Source organism: Onthophagus taurus, chromosome 2 (assembly GCF_036711975.1).
Source record: "Onthophagus taurus isolate NC chromosome 2, IU_Otau_3.0, whole genome shotgun sequence".
NCBI classification, from domain to species: domain Eukaryota; kingdom Metazoa; phylum Arthropoda; class Insecta; order Coleoptera; family Scarabaeidae; genus Onthophagus; species Onthophagus taurus.
The window spans coordinates 7,297,855-7,317,699 of record NC_091967.1 but is presented as its reverse complement, the minus strand read 5'-3'; the positions used below and the strand labels follow the sequence as shown (position 1 = coordinate 7,317,699).

At 33.8% G+C, this 19,845-nt stretch overlaps 1 protein-coding gene across 5 annotated transcripts; it reads left to right on the top strand.

Moving 5' to 3' along the window:
* The first annotated feature begins 123 nt into the window (after nt 1–123).
* Nucleotides 124–19,838, top strand: LOC111427046 (DnaJ heat shock protein family (Hsp40) member B6 mrj). Of its 5 annotated transcripts, none has more exons than XM_023061996.2 (7): nt 124–232; nt 16,031–16,150; nt 16,213–16,322; nt 16,485–16,598; nt 17,024–17,206; nt 18,354–18,630; nt 18,720–19,838. In XM_023061996.2, exons 2-7 carry the CDS (start codon nt 16,086–16,088, stop codon nt 18,817–18,819), a joined length of 849 nt encoding a protein of 282 aa, XP_022917764.1. In that variant the 5' UTR covers nt 124–232; nt 16,031–16,085; the 3' UTR covers nt 18,820–19,838. The 5 variants fall into 5 exon arrangements, with proteins under 5 accessions (XP_022917764.1, XP_022917768.1, XP_022917763.1 ...); XM_023061995.2 differs by lacking the exon at nt 124–232 and adding an exon at nt 7,405–7,608; XM_023061997.2 differs by lacking the exon at nt 124–232 and adding an exon at nt 15,829–15,932.
* Nucleotides 19,839–19,845: the final 7 nt, after the last annotated feature.

Below are 19,845 nucleotides of genomic sequence, written 5' to 3'. Positions count from 1 at the left end.
AAAAATCAAAATCTTACATTATTTTATATTTAAATTCTAAAAAGAAATTGATAAATGACACGTGCTAGAGTTTTAATGAAAATTAATAATTAATAATCGAACAATGATTTCAATAAAGAATAATCATTTTCTTAACCTCACTTTATCAAACGTCAAATAAAAAAATATGTTTACTTTTCGTCAAAATTGAGAAAAAAGGATCAAAAATGGATTAAGGAAGCCAACTCGTAACGTAAGTACATTAATTATCATAATTTTGCCAGAGAAAAATCATAATTCAAGTTCTTTGGGTACTAAAATAAGCTTAACTTGGCATTATGTTTATTTTGGTAAATCGATAAGCTCCGTTTTAAAACCAATTCACGTAGCGTTTATTATTTTGACCATCGGGCGAGTTGGGTACGTAAAAGCTTTTAAAAGACCGCCTTGCGACCTCTTTTGTATTATCGTATGGCTTTGGGCACGGCGCGAGTAACGGTAAAAAGCGCACGTCGTGTCCAAGCAGTTTCGTTTCGTTTCGGCGACGCGGCTTTTCGCTTTAATAAATTGCGATTTACCGCTCCGAGAGTAGAGCTGTTGTGTTTAACTCGCTGCTTTATAAACGTATGCCCCTTTCGCGTTCTAATCGCGCGAGTTTCGCATAATTACCAGATCTTATCTTCATACACGTATAACTGTATGCTTTAGATCTCTACGAACTCCATTCAACGTCTTGGTTACTTCTCGTTTGTCGATTTTATTTTGTACTCAAAAGGTCACCATGAGTGCCATACATCATAAAAAAACTAATCTGGTATTCGTTATTAAATAAGAAATTGTTAAGATTATTGTAGAATCTTGTATCAAAGAGATATACCTAATATATTAACATAAACGGTGCTGTCGAGTCATTACACGTACCGGTAATAATAATGGTTTATCTCGTGTTGCCTGGAGGCTAAGAACGCAGCGAAATAGCGAATTACCGAGAGATGATAACCGTCCGTTTTGAAATAGCAAGACGGCAATTGGTCATAAATTACAAACGACGACCCAAAAATGGAGTCCTTATAAAAGTTTTCTTCTTACATTTAATGACACGAAGCGAACGGGAGAAAGTCTCTCCACATCGTGTCTTCTGCGGCGGCTTTTGGGTTAGTTACTAATTCCACTTATTAACTTGGATATAATGAAAGATAAGAAAAAAAAATAACCTGTCATTTTTGGTAAAAGTATACGCACGAGAATCGTTGGAACAACTTTCCGTATACTTTTTTCGGCCGTTAAACTCATCATCATGAAAAGTTGAAGACTCACGGTCGTGTGCAGAAGATACGTAGAAGTAAATGCTGGGTCGTGTTTGTAATAAATTTACCTTTCTCTGTAAGCGTATGCGTTAAGAGTTAATTGCATGAATTATTGGTAAATCGTGTTTCGACGACTTTTTGACGGTCCATTAGATTGTATACACGCGTTTTCCGTGTTATCCATGCAAAATCTTACTATTTATGTGGATACTTTATTCGAATATGTTTTATGGTTATTTTCGAAAATTTCTTATCATTTTGTGACCTGTAAATAATTATTCCACGACCTCAGTAAAACGTAACGGTTTTCGCAAAGAGACGATTGAATCGACCGCACACAACATACTCGTTAGGGAGACGAGACATACGAGGCCATTATCGCCATTTAGGGTGTACACTTGACCCAGATTTTCGGAACTCTAGCGGCGCTCCGATATAGGAAGAGGTTTTAAATGTCTGAGAAAATGCCACGATTTATACCTGTACAGGTATTGTGTAGACTTGTGTAGACTGTGGATTATTTATTTATTTACAAGCCGTACCAGTTTATAAGAAGAAAAATCGAAGCTTTCTATTAAATTGACAGAATTGAGGGATTTACGACCGAAATCAATGTGAATTAAAGCAACCTATAATGTTTGAAGATAAAATGGTGAGCAATTATGTTTTAATGGACGTGTTGGATTTTGAATTACCCAAGTTTTATGGGTAATGAAAATATAAAATGTTTATTGAACGTTAATAAAACAGGGAGATATTGTTAAAGATGTTTTCTTACTTTCTAAATAATCCAATATCGAATAATCCAAATACATATAAAAAAGGTAGGATAAGGAATTTTTATATATGAATTTTATTGTTATCATTTTTTAGAACGGGCGAAGTCGAAGAATCTTGAAAGAAATAGAAGAAGAACCACGTAGATTTGTGAGACTCATTAAATTTGATTGAATTAGAAGTTGACGTTTCGTGCATATTTGTTAACTGATATTGGTAATAAGACGCAACTCTTAACGTTAGTCTGTTTTATTGATGAAGATCAAACTATATATAAATCAGTTTGTTTGTTGCAATACTAGAACAATGTACTGGAGTACCTATACTTATTCCAGTGAGCAATTCAGTCACTAGACGGGACATGGTCTACTTTTTCACTCCAGTTCGCCCATTCTAGCGTCACTGAAACAATGTAGACGACCAATCCAGTGCTGGTTACGTTAAACAGTGAACACGCACTGGACTGGATTGACTCGCTGGACTACTGGACTAGAATAATATAAACCGGGCATGAATTAAGTGTATCTACAAAAGGTGCCAACCTTTTATATTTTGAACCTTGAAAAATGACAGTCTGTAAACAAGCCATCTGTATACATGACGTCAATTTCATGATTGGCAAGATATACAAGATGAACAGGATGGATCTTAAAATTGATCTCAATCTATGACAAAGTTACCAGGACACTATCTTTGATTTCGTATTGTCAACTGTATACATTAGATGATTATTATCTCGTTGCTTTGTTCGTTCAATACTAAACTGTACTGATCTAACATCTTACAAAGTGAGTTACAGAAATATAAGACGCCCCATATATAAGAAAGGAAGCTGCTTTTAAAGGTGATTTTCACTTCATATCGCTGTAACAAAAAGCAAATGTAAAAGTATATTTCGTTAATAATAAATCTTTGATATCGAATATCTCGAAAACACTTAAAATTGTTCTGCATACATCTTGTCATTGATCTCATAGTTCAGTGTCTTGAATTTTTTAATTGCTTATCATGGTTTGTTGTAACCTCATCGCATATTTTACCATCCCTAATAGTATCTTTGAATTGATAAAATTCCGATAATTCCGATAAAATAACTGCAACATTGTTGCCAAGTTAAATTTTCTTTTGTTGTTTCATGAGTTGAGGTTAAACCTCGAAGATAATTTTTGTGCGCCGGATTTAACTTAATGCATAATACTGGAAAACCTGAATAAAAATTGGCTTTTTTTCTTTAGGTAAAAGTTACGCAAGAAGTGTGTATGTTTAGGAACGCGCACAAGTATGAGAAGATCGCCATTCTAAATTCGGCAAGACCGGTACTAAAAATAACGCACGGTGGCCAAGAGCCAAACACACTTAAGTTCCGTTATAAACTGTCTCGGGCGTAAAATGCCGACGAGATATCGCACTATTATATTCGCGATAGTATTTAGGTCTGCTCGGTCTACTAAAACGTCTTCGTTAAACCGATCCCAATCTCTCACGGCTTATCTACCTTTAACGATTTCTATCAATGGGTTTCTTTTAAATCGAGCCGTGCCTTCTATCGGTTGCCTCTAATTAACAACCAGCAGATTGAAAGAGATTTCTCTTTCCATATACGAAACATTCTTTGCCTTAAGCAATAAAGAAATAAAAACGAAAAAAAATTTTTTTTAAGAATATATAAACTTTATTTTTGTTATTATTATGTTTGTTATTGCGGTGGTAATCAACTTAATAAATTCTTAACCTAACTATGTTGACGTACTGCAACGATAACACGGTTACGTGTTATCCATTGTGGTATGTAGTCGCATTCCTCAGCCTTAAAAAAGTACGTTGGCAATACAACTTTATATTTTAACTTCATAAGATTTCTTTCAAAAAATTTAATTTCCACCATCAAACTTAATTAATTGAAATATCCTTTTTAGGATTTATAAAATACATTAAAACAGTTACGTTAATTTTTCTAATTTACTCGTTTAATTGATGTTTCGATTTTGCAAATTACAAATTACCACTCGTAAAATCACCATTTTAACGAGTACTTTTCACTCGAACGGAAAGAAACCTACTTTCATCGTATATCGTTAATTTCATCATCCATCCCAGAGGATTAAAATTCATTTTAAATTTTAATTTTTTTGCAAAATAAGATATCAATTTGGGTTATTAAAAAAATCAAATTTGTTAATTCGAATAACTTGTCGGATTAAAACGGAAATCGTTTACGAAACGAATCGAAATGGACTTGAAAGAGCAGGAAACGTGCGGAAAATTAACGGACATATTCTCAATGTTTTGTGGAGCGAATCGAAATGGATTTACACGCCGTTTTTCGAGTAATATTTTATTATAACATGGTGTGGTTTGGAAATTGAATAAAGTAATTTTCAAGTATAGAAATAAAATTAAACGGTTTAAGTTAAATGTAAAAGTATTGATGTTAAATGTTATGTTGGGATTGAAGAGTTAGGTTAGGTTATATTATTTATCTAGATTAGATTGTATTGTGTTTTCGAATTCATTTGACCACGCTGCTGGAAAATTCGACCTAAAAACTTTTCATTGTCCTGGTGATGCTGAAAATGTACCTTCACTATGATGTGAATTGTAAGCATCCAATTCATACATTAAGTGTAGTTTTATGGATTTCATTTTCTGCATATGAGATAACATATCAGACCATTTCGAAAAATCCTGGTTCCATCGCACTGTTATTAGAACAAATCGATAGAGATAGAAACAGAATATTCTGGAATCAACACTGTTTGGTTTAGAAGATTAAATAGTTTCGTACTCGTCCAAAACAAATTGATTTTCAAAAATATATTCCAAAATATTCATGACAAATGAATTGTGTATGAGTTTATTTTAAACGATAGCTACACCTAGGTATCTCCAAAAATATTTATCTATAATTCACATTATGTATCTATTTTTATATAAAACTAAAACGCCATGTCCCAAAGTCATAGCCTTGTTTATTAACAAAAAATACATATCGAATTTATTCCAAGAACTCTATCAACGATATAAACCCGTAAAATTCTGATAATGACCTTGGACGGTGGCGTTAGTAAAAATAGCGCTCGGGAACCAGAAGCAACGAACCCAGGAGAACTTTTTCCTTTGCCAACTGGCCAACACCGCAACCTCATACGTCTCTTTCCGTCGACGATGATGATTTTACCTTTTGGAAACCTAACAAAAGCCTTTCCCACCGCGGTCGCGACATTCAAGACAATAATACATTCAAAACGATTATAATCGTTTATAATTGCGGCTTATAATGTTGCAATTTTCTTATTCTTACATACAGAGACGTCGCGGTCAATTATTAAAAAAACGTACTTTCCCGGTTTCTAACCGTCGCGCCGCAAATTATGCGCTTTATGCAACTCTGAAACGTTGCAACAGAGAGTCTCTTTTTCATTCCCCTCGTCGTTTTCATATAGGTATCGTTACATAGGCGGATAGAGTAAGACCGTATGCGGGTTTTGAACCCAACCACCATAACGTAATAACCAGGTGTGTTTATGTATCTCTTATTCATTTCAAAAGTTTATTAAAAATGTGTTCCTTTCCAAAATGAGTCATGATTTATGTTGGTTTTATAAATACACATAGAAAATTATTAATGATAGTAATAATAAATTATTATTATAATATAAATTTATTATCAGAGATTACATTGCTAACAATCGGTGTTGAATCTTTAAACCCAGCAACCGCATTTAATTCGTTAAAAGATATTATTTTCAGATACCTAGTACAATTTATTGAGTAATGAGAAAGTTTCACATTTTAGGCCTCTCATTTACTATCATCGATGCAACTTCTAGTACCTAGTTGGACTGTACATTAAAAACACAGTCAATAATAATATCATGGCAGTAATCTACAACTTGTAGTAAGAAGCTTTTTTGTCAATGCCCTGAAAAGTTTACAGTTTATAACCCAAAAATGCATTAATATTGTCATAGTTTATCTCCCAAAGGTGGCGGTCACTATGACACTATTAGGCTTGTCGTATATAAGAGAGAATAATTTTAACCCTTCAATTGCCATCGGTACTTTAAAGTCCTGCCACTTTTGAAATTCATTAAGAACGTTTATTAACGTTATATTGCTTGAATGTGCCAAAAGCACTTGTAAGAGTCATTTTTAAATTAGGAAAATCGGTTTTGTTAGGTTGGTAGTTCGAAATAACACAACATTCACTGTATAGTTTTTTTGTAGCAATTCGACGGAGCACTATATTCCATCAAGCAGATTGATAGAGATTAGCTTGAGATATCCAACAAGCGAAGCTCGAGGTAATGGAAGAGCTACTCGTCGCATACCCTTTTCGCCACAATTGCTTCCAGAAGGAGGTACCTTCCCCGCCTGCAGGAATGAATGTGATGCTCCAAGGAGATGCCGCATTCCCGAATTGGAAGAGGCTATACTGAATGCATGAATGTTCTGCATGAACAACAACTACATCCATACCTATTACTTGTAAAAATGGTCGCAAAATATTGTCTACTCAGTCCCATCTACAAGCCCTAGAAGATTGTAAGAGTATACCGTCTACTTTCTGTTAATTTAATTTAAAGTAATGGTAAAATTAATGGTCGCTGGCTCATTCATTGCAAATAGATAGAAAGTGGTTTAAAAGCACTTAGCTTATTGCCGTGTAAGTGTTTTAACCTAACAATGAGCCGATAATTTGTGCAACGACACTGCAATGTTTAAGAGCCCCATGAAAAGAAAAGAAATTTCCTCGTATACATGTTCACGGTGATCATCCGGTGTGTGACAGAAACGCGACGAAGAGAAATCAACTAATTAACCTGGCCGAGGGGCGCGCCAATTGGCTTTTGTTTCGGCGTCCACTCTCATCATCCTTTACGAATCGATAATTACTTTCGAAATGTCGGTTCCATATTCCCGTAAGTTCTATACCGCAGCTATTAAGTGCACTCGATTATTGGGATCTTGGGAAAGCGGATGTCGAAGTTTATGATTCTGATTTCTTCTTAGAAAGCAAAATTAGAAATGATGGTATTTAAAAAATTAATTAAACGCGCCAAAATAAAAGATAATAATCTTACGTTAGTTAGATCGACAAAGCGTAATTTAAATAACTTAAAAATGCAAACAGGAAGTGTCTTCATCATCACGAAGCGATTATTGTTTGTAAATGAAGCGCGCGTAAAAATTTCAAACAAACAGTTTGAAGTTAGCGGCTTTCAAAACGGACCAATCCGCTTGCGAAACGCGATAACCCTCTTCTCCCACCACCTCGCCGTCCATTCCAATAACGCCCTCTGTGCGTCAATGTTAGCCTTCGAGTTTATTCAATACGTTTAGTCGATCGTGCGCAGTCGTGGTATGTGCACACAGAACATCCGGTCGGTAGAATAGATTCACCGCGGTCGAATACAACAATAAACCTGACCGTTTTTATGTCGTTTTGTGCATTCTTATTCGCAAAATGTGCTCTCGTTTTAGTATAGTTTAGATAATTGAAACATTCGTTACAAGATTTAATAAGAAAACAACAACGACAAGGGTAAGTGGTTGCTATGTAAAAAGATAACCTCAAAAAATCAGTTAATAAAAATGGCTGATTATCTTCTTTTTATAACGTTTAATTTAGCTCAATTTTTATTTAATTTTGGATTGAGTGGTCTGTTTTTTTGAATCGATAACGGTTTTTATTCGACGCGTGTGCTATAAATAGCGCCCAAGGTTGTGGTGGTTTCGAGAAAAAAATTAAAAATATAAAAATAATAAGAAAAGAGCGTAGGGTGATATTTGTTGGTATAAAAAAATATTAATTGTAAGTAGTAGTATTAAATTGTAAGAGGTGTTGAAAGCAACCTTGATAGTTTAATAACCCATAATGGGTTCGATTCTAGGCCTACTCGACTTATTTATATTTTTAGGTTACAGAAAACAACTGCATTGTTCATTGTAAATTTAAACACGTGTTTTGCTCAGTTTTTCGTTAGCTTTGAACCTGGTGTTTATTGATCTTGTTTTCAAATGCGGTATGGTGGTTATTATTGTATGTTTACATATTAGAAAATTTGTAAGTATTCGCCTTTTCTCTTATTTATATACATATACCAGGAATTTCATATAACTCGCAATATATGAATGCAGTAACCATAGTTACGAAACTACTATGCACTTGCACTGTCCCACATAAAATGCAACATAGCTTAATAGCACAGGCATTGGGTAGTTTTGCAAAGGAAAAGTTTTGCTTGGAAAGGTGACGTCCTTATGATAACTCTGAGTTCTACTTTTCGTTCAATAAAAATATACCACAATCTAACGCTAAATAACAATTAAAACTAGAACTAACACCAGACCTACAAACATTCGGATTTAGCCGCACGTCTTTCAAGACGGCTAAACCCAAATGATTCTCGTTCTAGTATTAGTTCTAGTTTAAGCGCTACCTAGCACGGCAAAACCCGTCCAATAGGCAAGTGTTGATGAGAATTTGCAGAACGACATTCAAGCTACAATAGCTTTAGGGCGATCGTTACCGAAAGATGGTTTTAGTGACATTCAACTGTCAGATATTGAAAAGCTACTTGGGTCAAATGATTCTAAATTGACACAGGAGGAGCTGGAAAATTTAGTAATTGATGATAATCATGAATGAAAATAACGAAAACGATTTTCCAGTTATGTTAACTCTCAAAGCAAATATGTTGATAGAAAAGGATCCTATAACGCAACGAAGTTTAAAGGCACATCATGAGATCTATAATGCCTTAACACCACAGAAACTTTTGCAACAGACACTTCAAAATGAATCAAAAAAGCGCAAAATTACAGACTTTTTATACTAGATGTATGTTTAAACTGCAAATCAGCTCCAAATTTATTAATTTTCTATATTTTGCGACAATGCAGCTGAGAACTAAATATAACAATCTTTGTTTTTACTATATAAACAATAGTGTATTCATTTCGTATCACTAATAAAATAATACCATATAATTCAATACTTCAATTTATGCGATTTCGATTTATGGACTACTGTATAGTAAGTAGGTGTTAAAGTATAGAAAAAATGGATTCTTTGTATATTTTATCAACCGTGTTATCATCCTAGTTACAAATATTTAAATTATAATTATCGAAATTGTTTTTTTTAGTATCCTGATAAACTATCTAGGAGATAGTTGTCATGGTTACTTCAATTTTAAGCGCTGAAAAAATATTTTTATTTTTGATAATTGCCACTTTCTTTTGACTTGTTTTCAAAGAAATCTGTTTTAGTATAATCATAAAAATAGCTGACCGTCTGGTTGTTCGAAGGGTGTGTGTTCGTTATACTCAATAATGAACGTTTAAACTGCGAGCTTATTACAAACAATAATTGTTTCAATATAGAAGTACCGCCATCCGGTGCAATTTATTTTAAAATTGCTTATAAGGACATCGCGTGATTTAACCTTATTAAGCGTCTGCATTTTTTTTCTTTCAATATACTCATCCTCTTCGTTTAACCTTCTCCGATATTTTGATTAGTTTACGTCTGAGTGTTCCATTATCGAGATTAACTTTGTTCTACAACACATAAAATAATAGCGAAACAAGAACTTTTAAATTAGATAAAATTAGATTACATTACGGAAAGTATGACACAATTGGGTACCAAGTTCTCCACACTTTGTCGACGTCATACAGGTTGTGCCAAACTACTCTGCCGGTTATTTTGAACTTTTGCAGGGAGGACTAACTTGCCAAAATAGTTGACTGTACTTTACGTAGTTGTTGCCGAATTGACGCACGTGTGAGGATATTTAACTTGATTATTAAAGTTTTGTCAGGAGTTTATTCCGGTTTTATTTGCAAACGGTTTTTTTTATCTATATTATTTTCGACGTAATAATCCATTGTATTTTTGAATTGTTTTAGGTCACCCCTACGAACTTAAATACTTTAAACTTAATTTAATTAACGGGACATGTATAAAGTGGTCACTCATTGGAATGATTATAAATCAACTTGACAGAACTACTCTCTTGGGAGTGGCATAGAATTGCAAAGGTTGCCTCCGGCTGCTATCGGATTCTTCATACTTAATTACAACCAACTACTTTTTATCAATGAAATTGTTACTCTACTTCACATCATCAATTTTTCATTTATCATTTCGATAATTTTATCAACAAGTATACAAAATTTACTCACTGTTGTGAAATATTTAAGTAAATTTCCGATTAACCGTGACTTTTCTGTTATGAATCATATTGACAGGAAGTTATCTGTTACAATCAGTTTCAAGGAAGAATTTCACAAATCAATAAGAAACAAAATACGTTAAAACGTTGCATTAAATCCGTGACGCCTACGGGATCACGTTACTATATTTAATTCTAATTATAATAGTGACACGGTGGATTACGTTCTCGAGTATAAATCGAAAGGAAATCTGAATGAAACCGTTCTCGAGGTGAAAGATAATAATAATCTTCCTAGAAAATCAGCTGTGTGTACGTCGGCGTCGTGACTCAAAAGTTCTTTAGATTATAGACGGAAAAACGAGCTACAAGAAAATTGTTGTATGTTGTACGTAATCGGTTAACAAACCGCCAGATGGTGTTTTCGCTCTAATTCGCTAAGTAACAGCGTAACATGATAACAGCGCGCACAGCCCCACGGTTGAGGTCGATAACAGCACGGAAACAGTTTGCATGGAGATTGTTGGACAATGACAACAAGATCGGTGCCCTCTTGCGTACACTGTTCTCCGAGTGGTTAACACGAGGTCACGTGAGCATTCGGTTGTATTGATTTTAAGTAAAACGAATAATTTATTGAAATGGAAACGTTTAATTGAATTTAATTGTATAATTGGAGAAGAATTGGATAGAAAGAAATGGGAGAAAGAAATTGGCCAAAATAGTTTTTGGAAAAGTATCAAAAACTTTAACGATCACCTCAGATAAAGATGTTTGGTCGATTCATGCGTTTAACTCATTCCGAATTATTATTCATTGGCTCTAAAATAAGCTGGCTCGTTAGGTTTAACGCCAAAGATAATAGTATCTTTGAGCTATGTACTACAAAATCGAAAACATTTTTTGTCATTCAAAAGAATAACACATAATTCCGTTTTGAGTGGAAAGTATTAATGGTTTTTAATTATATTATTATGACTTAATAGATTTTTTTCCTGACCAAGAATTGAGGTTGGTTTGATTCTTTTGTTAAATTTGCGATTTTTAATATCTCGTGTTACTGCATCTGTAGAAGCATCAACCGTTCGATCTGGTTCTAAGGAAATCATGGATCCAAAAATTTCGTTAAATGTTCTACAAGATGATGAACTGATACTGACTATCATCAGTAAACCATTCCCTTAAAGGTAATTAATGGACTCTCATTTTTTGATCTATGTGCTAGTCTAGACTATGTAGTAGTCTACTTAACCACTTGAAAGGTTACCTCCATCAGTGGAATGATTGTCATTAGATTCTTAGAAATGAGCATGAACTCTAAGAAGTCCTTCTGGGGAGTTGGAGCTATTCAGTTTCGTTGCCATAACCCTAGACGTGGTTATATTCAAGGAGGTGTAACAGATTTGAGTTAGATTCGTTAGAGGAGCTTGATTCAGTTTCAGTTGATTCCAGTGAAAGTGTCAATGGTCTGAAATCCGACTCATGAGTCTGCATGTATATGTGGTAGACATCTATCGTATAAAGTATGTAGCAACTTGGTTTGAACCTTTCTGCTTATAACTGAGAAATTTTAATGATACAGATTGAAAAGATGTAATTCTACATGTTTCTATCTTTTTAACTCAATTAAAACAGAACGAAAAGAAAAAAGAATTCCAACCCACTTATTAATATAATATTCATTCTTATGTAAGACACATATCGAGATTTCGCACGTTTTGCCATTTTCCCAATCCGACATCAACCATTCAAAACCGATTACGTAATTTGGAGAGCTGAGACCGGTCTGTTATTCATTCGTACACAATTAGATAAAAAATGTCGGGTCAAGGTATTGCGTAAAAAAAAAGAAAAAAGAAACATGCAAATTCCGGAGACACTTTCGGTTTTCTTCTTGTACGGATAATAACAGACGATGTCGCACTGCGGCCGGCTGGCCGGCGCAATAACGGATATTTTGACGGCCTCGTAACGTAAGAGTTTCCTCCTATTACATTGCTGCTAGTAGTGAGAGACTCTTGAAAAGAGCTCTTGCTTTCGCTGCAAGTTGACCTTGAACTGAACGACAACCTGTGTAATCTTGGTTCTTCGTTGTAGGTACTTAAGAGCGCTTGGTCTCTGGTCTTCTTTGTATAGCATTTTTAATAAAACATTTCACTTAGTACGCTTTAGGTGAAGAAGAAAATGCAAGCAGGATATTATATGATTAAAAATATTTCTTTGTTGAGTTATGATTATTAATTATTCTTGAGCAAGATTATCAATTCAAATTATTGCAAAACGCATTCTTCTTATTCTATTTACCGTAACAACATCCAGATCGACTTGCGTGTCGAGTAATTACGATAGTCAAGCTTATAAAAGCAATTTCGAAAGCACAACAAAATGACTAACACAACGTGAATGTGTTAAGACATCGACATTTTTTTGTTTTACGATTCATTGACGATTATTTCCTAGATATCGTAAATTTATTTACGTAAGAAACCCGACCACCGACATTGCAACTATTTAAATTAAAAATACACTTACATACTGAAAGTTAAATCATGTCAATAAACTTAGACAATGCGATCTTCTTCCTAGAAATATATTACAAAGAGAAAAATTTTGAAAACGTACAAAAAAAAATTTACTTAATACGGAAAGAAGTGTTGACTCAGATTTCTTGGTGGATTTTCTTGTGCTTTGTCGTCTGGCGATATGCGTCATTATTTAGTTTTTTTTTTCGGGCAGAAATCGAAATGAGGTTTGTGTAGGTTTTCGGAATCTTCGCGAAATTTTATGTTACGGTTCAAACGGCACCTGCGGCCGTCGTTGTAAGTTGTTGATGTTGGTGGAGAGAGAAAAGGATTTGTACAAAGGTAAACGGGTGTCCCACGCTTTCGTGAGTCATACTCTATTCGGTATTGAGCGGCGGGAGGTGTGCGTTTTGGAGATGAGTTTATGAATGTGGGAAGAGAAAATTAAAATATGATCTATTGAAAAATGTTGTGTTTTTATGAAAATATTTAATTCTTTTAAGTGTCAACGGTAATGATCCACCCACAATAATGACCAATATATTTAAAATAATCACTTCACACATTTTTTAAACCTTTTTTTCTACAAACACAAAGAGAAGTGATTATGATAGTGCATTGAGATTGATTCCGTCCTTCGGAGATGACGTTAAGTCGTTGATCCCCGCACCAGTCGTGCATCTCTGTTGTCGTTAGTACTCTTAGGAGCGGTTGAATGAAAGCATTCGTCAAGCCGTCTGGCCAGCTTGACGAATTATTAGATATCCTTCTTATCATAGTGATTTAAGGCCATGAGACCAGTGGAGTCCGAAGGTTTAAGCAATAGAAGATGAGGTATTACTTATAAAAGATTAGAGGTTGCTAATATATGACTAGATTTTCTTTCTAGAAGCCCAATACAGTTGAGAGAAAACTGCATATATCTGATGGGAGTCTATATACCGTTATTGATTGCTAAAAAGCTAGTTTAGGTACTTATAATGGAAGATTTGATATTGCTTGCAGAAGACCAGATATAGCTAATGGAAAGTGAGATCTTCTTTATAGAATACCAGACATAGTTTGCAGAAGATTATGTCTATATACTGCTAACGACAAATTAGATACTGTTTGCAGATGATTAGATATTGATACCTAAAAACTAGATACTGCTGCTAGGACACTGGGTTTGGTAGCTGCAAATGAAAGACTAATTACTTCTAGAATAATAGACACTGCTATTGGAAGGTTAGATACTGTTTGGATACAACTAGATATTGCTGACAAAACGCTAAATACTGTAGCAAAATGCTAGATGTTGCTAGTAAAATACTAGATACTGTTTAATGACTGGTTAATGACTAGATCATCTTTGTTATTGTTTGCAGATGTTAGACATTGCTAGAAAAGTATTATATGCTGCAAACAATTTCTCCGAAACAATAAATTGATGTATTTAATACACGTATTTGACCACTGTGAAGATTAGTGCTCAAGTAAGAAGTACACCTAGGTCAACGAACTCTTTTGATCCATGGTGATAACCTCTGACATTGATTGTTGCGTCATGTTGGTTTAATTCATCACTTTCAGATGGTATCTACAACAGCCAGCACACATTTTTTGGAAAATATACCAACACAATATCGGCACACATAACAAGAACAGCACATTCTCTTTTAGTAGTAAATTGTAGAACATTGCATTATTATCTGCAATTCTTAATTTGATGCATACCATGAACGCCAAGTAATAGAAGAAATCCATAGTATTCATGCCGCAACTTGAAGTGGTGTTATCTTTCTGAAACTGATTCTTTTTGAATTTATGTAGTGTTAAAATTAAATTAAATTTCTACCGTACACACTTTATATAGTAATAATAAAATAAAATTGAAAGTAAAATCTACATTTCTTATAAATTAACTTCTTAATGTAGGCATTTAAATTCCGTTAATCTCTCTTATTAATAAAGTTAATCCACTTTCACTCGTTTCTATCCACCATTAAGAACCCATTTGCATTTAAAGAATCTTCGAATTTATAAAAGGTGATTTAAGTTACATTTAACACTCATAGTCAATTGTCTGTGTGTATATCTAGGTATATTTACACAGCTTGACAACCAGTTTTCTACGGCTTTCTTCAATTAACATGACCCTACCTCTTTGCTACTGTCGGTTAAGAAAACCAATTTCACCGTTTTTTCTTTCTCAACTAGAAGAAAACTTCGAATTGAGAGCGTGCGCGTGTTAGAAAATTTATTTGCTTTTAAAAAATGTTTACGAGGCAATTGCTCTTTTTTTTTTTTAAATAAATCTTTTTAGGTTTCGTTTGTGTAACGTGAAAGTTTTTCACTCGCTTGCATTAACACCTAAGATATAATAACACTCGGGACTTATCATATATGCAAGAAGGGAACGGCTTGTTTACTGCTTAGGTATTGTTTTCAAACGACGACGTTAGAAAGTCGGAGATTATTTCTTCTTTTATAAACGTTCTTATTTGGTTGGGTTTAAAATACACATATTTGGTTTCTTTGAGGTTTGAAAACTATCTCGGGACATGAACGAGAAGAGAGAGAATTCACTTATTCCGTTTGCGTACGTTTTGTACAACCTGAAAATAGAAACTGTTCAAATGCCTAAGTATAAGTGCGGATATTCGTTGATTCGTTTCATGCATTTTAACGCGTTACGTGAGTTTGAAAGATTGTACTTTGCATCTTAATTAATCAAAGAGGTTATTGATTTTATGTTATTTACACTAAAAAAAGAGAGTTGAGTTTGTTTATTATTAAGTGTAGTAATAAAATTCAAAGAACTTGACGTAAGTTTTGATTCATTTTAAACAATTATGTTTTAGTAGATAAGAAAATACACAGTTGAATTGTTATACGCAGTTTTTATGATGCTGCTGTTACATCAACTGTTCGAGATTTTTCTGTACCACTTTTATAATACTTCTAATCTAAAATGTTTCATCAACCCACTCTATTTTTTTAAAACGAAGTGATATCTCGTCTTATCCGATTTTATTGATAAGATTTGATAAAAAAAATAGTAAGCCATGCTATAAGGGCTTGAAAGGAACCGTCATTTTCGGTCTTTTTCACGTCAAAATCGCCACTCAAAACGGTCTAAAAGTTGATTTGTAACGATGGCTAAATATAGCAAGTAGCAAAAAGTGAGTTTATAAACAAATTTCTTTATGAATATTACGATTTTGAAGTGTAAATTTGAAAGTTGTATCAAAAGTCTAATTTTGATTTTGTGCTGTTTCAGCTTGTTACTACATTAATACACAACACTGGGGCGCAACAATAATACAAGCGCCACGATGGTGGACTATTACAGGGTTCTGGAAGTCCCGCGTGGTGCTACCACTGCAGATATTAAAAAAGCGTAAGTAAATTCATTATTCATTTATTTAAAAATATGTTGTAATAATTTTTTTATCTGTTTAGATACCGTAAATTGGCGCTTAAATGGCATCCGGATAAGAACCCGGAGAATATGGATGAAGCTAACAGACGATTCAAAGAGATTTCAGAAGCTTACGAAGTTTTATCAGACGGTGAGTCATTTAAGTAGAAAAAATGATTTTCAAGTTAATATTATAAAAAAAACAAATAAAATGTAATGATTACTTACTTTCGTGGTAAAGTTAAAAATTTTATTTGTAATCAACGACTTGGAATCGGTGAAATTTAGATTTCGTGTGTATTTATTCCGTTAGACACGAAGAGAAAAATCTATGACACGAGATCGACTGCTCAAAGGAACAATCCGAAATCATCGAGGTCCTTCAGGAGTTATTTCGATTCGCACACGCCCTTCCATCGTTTCTTTGGTAGTAGAAACCTTTCGTGGTTTTGATTTTTTTTTTTTTATTTTATTTTATTTTCAATAGGAATTTTTAAAACAATTAACTAACCAAGAACGAAGCAATGTGTTAACATAAATCAAACGATTTTTCGAAAGATTCGTTCTAATAACGTTTATTTTATTTTTCTTATTTTGTGCTATTAACAATATTTTGACGCTCTTCTTGTTTTAACACCACATAACGATTAAAAAAAAATATTTTAACTTAATAACAAATCTTTTTATTTTTATTTTCGTGGTCTTTCTCGAATCAATTATTGGAATTTAGGTTAGGTTGGATAATTTATCACAGGACATAAACAGCTTGGCTTTTTTGTTACCAAATTTCTTAAAAAAAAAATTGTTTGGTATTTATCCAACTTATTGAACCTCTTTTTCTTTTTTTTTCAGAAAAGAAACGAAGGGTTTACGACCAATATGGCAAGGACGGTTTAATAAACGGCGGCGGACCAAGATCTAGAAGTCGTCACGATGATGATTTCGATATGGGCTTTGGTTTCTTCTCGTTCCGAGACCCAGACGAGGTCTTTAGGGAATTTTTCGGAGGCACACCTTTCGCGGATCTCTTCAGTGGTGAGTTTTAAACTTCTACAGGGTAGCAATAATAAATTCCTATATCTAAAAATTGATTTTTATTAATAATTAAAGTTGGATAATCTAATATGAATGAGTGTGGACACAAAGAAATTATTACCTACTCTGGTATAATATTCTCTTTTTTCTTATTGTTCATACTCCCCCATCCCAGTCTTAACCTTCTTCCAACACTCTCTCCTTCCAGTCTTAACCTACCTCCAGCACTCTTCCAAAATCTTAAAGACTCTTTGCTCCAGCCCATCCTCGTACTTTATCGGCCTTCTACCTGCTTCCACTCTCATCTTCTCCAGCTTCAGCTCTTCTCTCACTATATATCTTGGAGCCTCCCTGCTCAACCACAGGAACCACTACCAATATCTCTTCTGGTTCTCTTCCATCATCTTGTTGTCAGATATTTCGGAGTCTGCCTGCTCAACCTCAGGACCTACTACCAATATCTCTCCTGGACCTCTTCCATCATCATCTTGTTGTCTCTTCCAGAATCTTAGACTCACCTCTGCTCCAGCCCATCCTCGTACTTTATCGCCCTTCTCCCTGCTTCCACTCTTATCTTCTCCAGATTCAACTCTTCTCTCATCATATATCTCGAAATGTCTCTGCTCAATCCCAAGATCCCACTACCAATATCTCTCCTGGATCTCTTCCATCATCTTGTTGACTCTCCCAAAATCTTAAAGACTCTCCTCTGCTCCAGCCCATCCTCGTACTTTATCTTCTCCAGCTTCAACTCTTCTTTCATTAGATATATCGGACTCTCCCTGCTCAACCTCAGGACCCACTACCAATATCTCTCCAGGATCTCTTCCATCATCTTGTATTCTTTCCACCCCCATATTTTCACTCAACAAATCTTTTCCAAATATTCATTCCCCCCGATCTGCCCCAATAATCTACTTGCCTTACTAACTCCTTACTCTATCTTTCTGGTTCAGCCATCCATGGCAATAAGATTATAAAAATATCTGTCTTTAATTATTAATGATTATTATGACTTTGATTAATGATACATTTTTCGGTTTAAATACTGCACAAATCACTGATTTCAACACCTGTACAATTTTAAATACCTTATCCTCATTAAAATTAAATAGAAATTAAAACAAATTGATGTTATGTTTTATAGTGGATCGTGACCGACGCAACAGACGCAACCATCACCACCATCACCATCACCACCACCATCCACACTCGACGGCGCTCACCTCGCACATTTTCACCCCGTTTGGGTTTAGTTTAGGAGGCAACCTAATGGACGAGTTTTTTGGTGCCACTCCCGGCGGTTTTACGTCAATCAGCAGCATGAACACGACGTTTACCAATGGAGGACCAACAAATGCTAATGTTAAGAGGACGTCAACCTCAACTAGATTTGTTAATGGAAAGAAGATTACTACTAAAAGGTAATGTTTCAAACAATGCACACACAACGATTTTCTAGATTCTAGTTTAGTAGTTACACTTTTTAATAAAAATTTAATTTTTTTTATAGAGTGTTTGAGAATGGAAAAGAAACAGTGATGTCCTATGAAAATGATGTCCTAAAATCAAAGACTGTGAACGGAGTCCCTCAAAGTATAACTTACAACTAAGAATGCTGTATGTAAAAGCGATTGAAAGTGGAAATGGTTATTAAAGTAAAACAATAAACAAAAATTGACTAGAATAAAATTGAGTTTTTCCGATTTCAAAAACAAATTGCTGATTTTTTGTTACAATTCTCATTGAAAAATTCAATTTTATTAAATAATAAAAAAATAATAATAAACTCGATTCTTCAATCCCTTGAATTAATTTTTTGTTTGTAATTTCTAATTTAAAATAATGAAAAAAAATATAAATGTATTTTTTTTTTGATTATATCTTCCACTACGAACCAATAAATTACGTTTCTGTTTTACAGAGTTACTCAGTATCTTTATTATTAAGAGTCATCATTATTGTTTTCTTTCGTTTGTAATTTTTGTTTCGTTTTAATCCTATTAAAAATATAAAAATTTGTTGGGTTAATTACTACGTTTTGTACTTAGGTTTAATCGTTTTAAGTTCAATAAATTTTCAATAAAAGGATACATTTATTAAGATCGTAAGGAGTTAACGCAAGACTGCTACCGTCAAAGATTAAAAGAAATAATAAATAATAAAACGCTTAAAACGGCTCGACGTGTTAATAGTACGCAAGTTCTTCTTAGAAGTTCGATGTGAATGTACAGCTAACGTAGAAATTGATGCGTTATGAACATATTACAGTATGTTACCTTTCTATTGAAATGTATAGAAAGGTTTATTTAAACGCATATTTATTCAAGTTAGCTGTATATATTTAATTACATACTATTATCGTTCGATTCTCTACTTGTACATATTTTAGACCGATTTATTGGTGTCTGTAAAATACCCAAAATCACATTCTGCATAAAAAGTTATGTATCTTGATTTTATCTTAGAAGAAAAAAGGGATAAGACAGCGCACTTGGATGTAATGATGTTTTCTTTTTAAATGTGCGCTTAATTTTCTTTTTGGTGTACAGTTTAGTTATTTCTCATTCGTGTTAAGATAATCTGAAATAAGTACTTTAATGATAATTATAATAAAGAATATGGACGATTATTTTTGA

Bases quoted from the DNA above. Each gene is read 5' to 3' on its own strand.
- LOC111427046 (XM_023061996.2), top strand. From the start codon at position 16,086: ATGGTGGACTATTACAGGGTTCTGGAAGTCCCGCGTGGTGCTACCACT. The intron at 16,151-16,212 runs GTAAGTAAATTC...TTATCTGTTTAG, and splicing joins ACTGCAGATATTAAAAAAGC to ATACCGTAAATTGGCGCTTA. The intron at 16,323-16,484 runs GTGAGTCATTTA...TTATTCCGTTAG, and splicing joins TTACGAAGTTTTATCAGACG to ACACGAAGAGAAAAATCTAT.